Genomic DNA, 6,779 nt, shown 5'->3' on the forward strand with positions numbered 1-6,779 from the left:
TTTGCTGACTCACCCCTTCTACTGCACTGAGCATGTCCATTTTACTAAGCTAGTCTTAGAACTTGCTGGAAAGCTATGTGATTTCCCAGGGGAACCCGCAGGGTCTGCAGCTGCCATGTGCTTAGACCTGTTTCTGCTAGGCATGTGATGCATGCCGTCTACATTTGCTCTGAAGCCTGCTGAAACCATGCTTTTATCACTTGCAAGCATACTCGTGTGCCTTTGTGTGAGCTCATAGATTTGACAAATCTCAATACCTTTGCTCAGTGTTAAATCACTGTCACAAAGAAAAATCTTTCTCACTGCAGCATTATTAGCACCGCACACAAGCCTGTCCTTTATCAACTCATCATTCAAATCACCAAACCAACACGTTTTAGCTTTGTTTCTCAAGTCAGTAATTTAAGCTGTAAAAGTTTCGCCTGGCTTTTGGTCTCTTGTATAAAAGGGTCTCTATTATATAAATGAAGCATTAAAATGTCAACTCACCTTTGATCTACCCCTATTTCTTGAAGCTGCACAACATCGAACTGCCAAATCATCGATTTCTTTCCAAGGGAAAGAAATCGGTTGGCCGTTCATTTAAATATGCCCTTTTCCTGACTGTAGTGCGATCTCGAAGTTAGTATATTTAGTTAGGGGTGAGTGGGGGCAGCCCCCCCCACTTTAATAGTGTTTGTTGTAATGCGGTGTGTGTGTTTGGGCTACTGATTTCTTTCCCTTGGAAAGAAATCAATGATTTGAGAAATAGGGGTTGATCAAAGGTGAGTTGACATTTTAATGCTTCTTTTATATAATATAGACCTATATAAAATAGGTGCATCTGTAATGTAACATTTGTCTGTGGGTTGCACATTTCTCTAAATTTATGTTTCAAGCACTCGGGGTCCTCCCTTGATTCAGCCAGTACAACAAAATGACGTCCCCCCCCCTACATATACTGCTGGTGCATACACACATGAACACTGTCTTTCAATGGCCTCTGACCCTCCTAGGTTAAGGAAAATGAATGCCCTGATATGTGCATCTTTGTCAGAAAAAGCTGCTTGTATGAAAATATTGTATTCTTGTTCAAATACTCTCCAGTTCTTTGAAATATTATGATCAATACAAGTGGACTTGGTCTGTAAAATGCCTCTGCCATAGTAACACATACTAGTGAAGGCTTTTGCAATTATATATGAACATACACACATATACATAAGCCAGAAATTCATGCCAGTACTTTTAACTATCCCAATAGCAAAATAAGCCTCTGAAACAACTGAACTGCGTAGCACAAGAACACTTTTGAAATCACTGTACTTGGCAAAACTACCTCTTATCAGTGGTAAGAAACATTTCAAAATGATAGCACTTTGCAAATAAACTGGGAAAAGAAGCTCAAAGAAACATTTCGAAAAGATTGCACTTTACAAATAAACTGTATACAGCGCACTGAACTCTTTCAAAATGGCCATGCTTTGCTAAATAGCTCTGTAGAGTGTAAGAAACACTCTGAAATTATGGCACTCTGCAAATAAATGTAGACAGCACAAGAAACTTTTCTATATAGATAATTAGAATGCTACATGTCCACGATGAAATATAAAAACACTCCACTTCGGTACAGTTACATATGAATAGGATGCTGAAAAGCAAATGAACTGCTGGCGCGGCTTGACTATGTGTGGAGCATAAAAATAATGCTGTCTGACTGCTTAGAGGATCTCAGCTAAGATACAAGCAATATTAATGACAGAAAGGTAGAATTTTGTTAGATTTGCATGAAGGGTATAAAGTGAGAATACAGAGTCAGCAAGTTGGTTGGTCATAACTTCTTGTATTTCATAATGAGCAGAACCAAAATCTTACTATGCACAAATTCAGGATATACAGGTTTTGGAGGAATAAAAGGAATTTAATCAACATACCAAATCTGGTATGTAATGCCCAGAGTTCAGGGCAAGATCAGTGTAGCCAGAATAGCATTGTAGAGCATCACCTTCTCAGTGTAAAAAAAGTCCTGAAGTTGCTGAAGCACTTTGCACAGAGAATCTTAACTCTAATGAAGCAAACTGAGAAACAAGAGAAGTCTCATATTCTAAATATAAGATAAGGAATATTAATCCGTATGTCTATCCAATGTAGTGACTCTCCATATGTATATATACACTGCTGAGATACAACAGAAAGCAAAGTCTGTGTATAATATGTCTTCAATTATGCTGAAATTCATTTATGTCATTGTATCAGTCATGACATGGTTTATAGTTAATAGCAGTAGTATTTTTTCAGAGTTAGAGTTCAATAAGTCTAAATCCTCTCTCTAATAGATTCTTTTTAATTTTGGCATATTTAGTAGCCAATAACAATAATAAAGGGTGCAGATATTAAAATGATGCAGTTCATGTTTTCAGTCATCACTTGGGAATTACAGTAAAGGTGCTGGACACTGACCCCTTTGTCTATACAACACTTAATTTATTTATTTTGATATATATTTTTAAAAATGCTTTACAAGTGGTTCTGACTTTGCTACTCTTTATATTTGTGGGAACCCTGATCAGCAGCTAGAGAATAGGAAAATAAAAAAATAGTTTGACATAATTATTGCCCTACACCCAGTGGGAAGGCTAGACATTATAAACAAAAGATGTTTTTCAGTACCAGAAAGGTGACACTCCCAAACAACACATGCTCTGTGTTAGAGCTCTGCTGCCTTGTAATGGTAAATGTTGCTCTTAGAATAGCAGCTCCATCCATAACAATAAGCAAAGATTAAATGTTAGGAAAATGTTGTGCAGCATTTGGATCCATGTTCAATAGATGATAGCAGATGATAGTGATTTATACAGATGTCATACCATAAGTACTGTAACAAACACAAAACAGTCTAGTAAGTAATTTGTTCTAGAAAGTAAATGGTACTAGTATTAAACTAATGCTTGCAAATGATCTCTGAAGTGTAGTGCACTGCTTCCTACAAAAGTACGGTTTGCCTGCAATGCACTGACTTGAGCTGCCAAGGAAAGATTAGGCAGGGTTAATGCAAGGAAACAAATTTCTGTAGTTGGAGGAACTGTTTGTTCTCAAACTCCACCCTCAAGTGAAAACTGATTTTTTTATTTTGTCTGTGTAGAGATGGCTCCTGCTGGACACGGATTTAACTTGTTTTTCCTTCAACATGTATTTTTTTTTTCTTTTTGTTGTTCTGAAACCTGTTGACAACATAGAACTATAGCAAGAAATATGTCTTTCTTTGTTTCATTACTGTTTGTCATTTTCATTCTAATCTTTAGTGGGCTTTATGTCTTGGGAGCATTTCGAAGGAGATATCCAAATGAGCCCCCTTTGGACAAAGGCTATCTTCCTTGGCTGGGACATATACTTGAATTCAGAAAAGACACTGCTACGTTCTTGCAGCGAATGCAGAAGGTACATGGAAATATATTTACAGCACAGATTGCAGGCTATTATTTTACATTCTTGATGGATCCCTTTTCTTTTGGAACTGTTGAAAAAGAAGCCAGGGCAAAGCTGGATTTTGAGATATTTGCAAACAAATTAGTCGTAAGGGTCTTTGGCTATCATCCTATCGAGAATGATAATAAGATATTGCAGGCTTCAAACAAGTACCTGAAGGGAGATGGACTTGCAGTTTTGACTGAAGCTATGATGAAGAACTTGCAGAATATTATGCTTTACAACGTTGGTAAAGAAAATGAGAGGAAAGAATGGAAACACGACAGGCTTTTCAACTTCAGCTACAATATTGTTTTTAGGGCTGGGTACCTTACTTTGTTTGGTAATGAACCTGCAAAACAGATGGGCAGCCTAGATAAAGCAAAAGAATATGACCGCTGTCACTCTGATAACATTTTTTATGAGTTCCGAAAGTATGACCTCCTCTTTCCTCGACTTGCTTATGGTGTACTTACACCCAAAGAGAAAATGGAAGCAGAGAGACTTAAAAGGATGTTTTGGAATTTATTTTCTGTAAAAACAATGCTTGAAAAGGAAAATATTAGTCCCTGGATAGCAGAGCAACAACAAAAGAAAGCAGAAGCTGGGATGCCTGAATACATGCAGAACCGAAATATGTTCTTACTTTTGTGGGCTTCCCAAGGCAACACAGGACCCTCTTCCTTTTGGTTACTCTTGTACCTCATGAAATATCCTGATGCCATGAAAGCAGTGAGAGAAGAAGTGGACAAGGTTCTTAAAGAGACAGGGCAAGAGGTGAAGCCAAGTGACCCTCTGGTGAACGTCACAAGGGACATGCTGCTGAAAACCCCAGTCCTTGACAGTGCAGTGGATGAAAGTCTTCGAATGGTAGCTGCACCTGTCCTTATCAGAGTTGTGACAGAAGACATGAATCTGCAGATGGCTGATGGGAGGGAGTATGCCCTCCGCAAAGGGGACAGACTGGCTCTCTTCCCTTATCTTGCTGTGCAGATGGACCCAGAAGTGCATCCTGAACCTCACATATTTAAATACAACCGTTTTCTGAATCCTGATGGTACAAAAAAGACTGAGTTTTACAAGAATGGTAAAAGGGTGAAGTATTACAATATGCCATGGGGTGCAGGGGTCTCAATGTGTCCTGGGAGATTTTTTGCTGTTAATGAACTTAAACAGTTTGTTTTCTTAATGCTTACTTACTTTGAGTTTGAACTGGTTAATCCAGGAGTAGAAATCCCTCCAATAAACGCCAGCCGATGGGGTTTTGGCATCATGCAGCCAACACATGATATCCCATTTAAATACCGACTCAGATATTAACATCTTAGTATTTTTGGAAACAATTTTGATATAGTCACTGTTAACTAATTTTAGGATTACCTCATCTCAGTGTAGTGCTGCAAAATTCAGATTTAGTTGTTTGTGATTATTTTGGAAATTAAGTAAATCCTCTTGATTCCTAAACTGTTAATCAATGTATACATTTAGCATATGAAACAGGTATAAGACATTTTTTATTTCGTTACTAGAAAAAGAAAGGCAATGTTGAGCCTTTTCTCTCATTATCTTTGCTTGTTTAGAAAAAATATATAAACAGCAGTCAGTGGAAAAGTTAAACAAGTGGTAATTAGGATGTGCCTGGATTAGATCCCACCATTGTCACATTCTGTGTTGAGCCAATAATTAAACTGACAATACAGACTTAGCTTGATTCTGCTGTAGATTTGTATAGTAGCAGCCTTTCCTTCTGCCCCAAAGCCACAGTTTTTAGTTGTATAACTGTCTACTTGACAATCTGCTGTATAACAGACACTGGCCCCTGTCTTAGAACCATAGATTTTGACAACAGATAAAGACCACACAAGATCCACTTGACTCATTAATTAATGTGTGAGTGCCATGTGCTAAAATTCCAGCACAGCACCTCTCTTTACAAAAAAAAAAAAAAAATGAAAAACGTGAGAACTGAACCTGAGTCTCCAGACTAAAAGATTTGCAAAAAAGATTTGAAATAACAGACTTGATAACCACTTGTACAGCATTCCTCAGACAAATGTCCTTTGAAATAAACACACACTTTGATATTTTTCGTTTTCTGTTTTACACTGAACGTATCAATGTTTTCAAGGCTCTTTGTAGCAGAAACGGGATTTTTTTTCACAGACTAAGGGTTCACCTGTGATATCATACCTTGCAAATTCTTATGCAGGGTACGAGGGAGGAAAGTAAAATATTTTAAAAAAAATTGAGAAACATTGTTTTGATTAAATAATTGTCAGTTTGCAATTATTTTTGCTCTTTCAGAGAATAGTTTATATATTTGTATGTGAAATGTTTACCCAGTTTTGAAGGCTCGTATAGTATAATGCAAAAGTTTCTTCAATTATGACATAGCAACCATTATTATCTATTTAATAAAATGTAAACAGGGAATCTATATGGTATATGAGCCAATGATATTATAATATGTTGCCAGACAAAATTATATACACAGTACTTTGCAACATGTAGCTTTCCATCTGAAGCTTTGCAGTACTGTAAATATGATTATGATGTTATTAACCTAAAATACACTGCTTCTTACACTGAATCTATATTCATGTAACTTTGAAAATTGACCAAACTTGCAGTAATGAATTACAGACTGTCTCGAAGGTATCTATTTACTCTTTGTTCTACTGTATACCCTACTGTGTTCCCATGTTTTTTTTTTTTCTTTTGCTGGGTACACTGACTTCCTCCCACATTCCAGAGATGTACTGCAGGTGAATTGCAGATCCTTCAAACTGCACACAAATATGCATGCTGTAAGAATGCTTGTGTGTGTGTGTTCTGCATAGGTTGGCACCCTATTCATGTTAGGTTTCAGTGCCTGCACCCCTTAAGTATCACAATATGATTTGGCTTTCCTGTATCCCTGAAATGTGTTAAGCAATTTACCATAAAATGAGTGAATAAAGTGGACAGCAGTCTTAACACAGACATTTAGATATACAAGGTTATATAATAAAATACAGCCATAATACAAATATTCTAAGGAAGCAGCTAGAGAAATATTTGTATTCAGTAAATAGCTTGCAGAATCAGTCAGAGTATGCAGCAGAGTACAAATACTCATCAAATAAAATACAAACTTCCTCTGCACATGGCTGATGCTGCAGTAATGCACAACAAAGGTAGTAAAGGTACATATTGATCCGGGTCCATACCTCTCACTGTCCAGATTTTGCAGGATGTCCAGATTTTTCCTTCATGTTTTTGCTCTGTTTCTCAAAAAATGTGTTTTTTCTGGAAAAACAATGAGGATTGACGTCACTAAATAAGGACAGGCATTT

General features: G+C 37.0%; 1 protein-coding gene across 1 annotated transcript; it reads left to right on the forward strand.

Moving 5' to 3' along the window:
• Positions 1-3,098: 3,098 nt before the first annotated feature.
• On the forward strand, positions 3,099-5,528 carry LOC122797069 (7-alpha-hydroxycholest-4-en-3-one 12-alpha-hydroxylase-like). The gene has a single exon (XM_044065844.1). It carries the CDS (start codon positions 3,232-3,234, stop codon positions 4,762-4,764), a length of 1,533 nt encoding a protein of 510 aa, XP_043921779.1. The 5' UTR covers positions 3,099-3,231; the 3' UTR covers positions 4,765-5,528.
• The last annotated feature ends 1,251 nt before the right edge of the window (positions 5,529-6,779 follow it).

This window comes from Protopterus annectens, chromosome 3.part0, assembly GCF_019279795.1.
Source record: "Protopterus annectens isolate FY-2018-M chromosome 3.part0, PAN1.0, whole genome shotgun sequence".
NCBI classification, from domain to species: domain Eukaryota; kingdom Metazoa; phylum Chordata; order Ceratodontiformes; family Protopteridae; genus Protopterus; species Protopterus annectens.

Coding starts and splice junctions, on each gene's coding strand:
- LOC122797069 (XM_044065844.1), top strand. CDS start 3,232: ATGTCTTTCTTTGTTTCATTACTGTTTGTCATTTTCATTCTAATCTTT.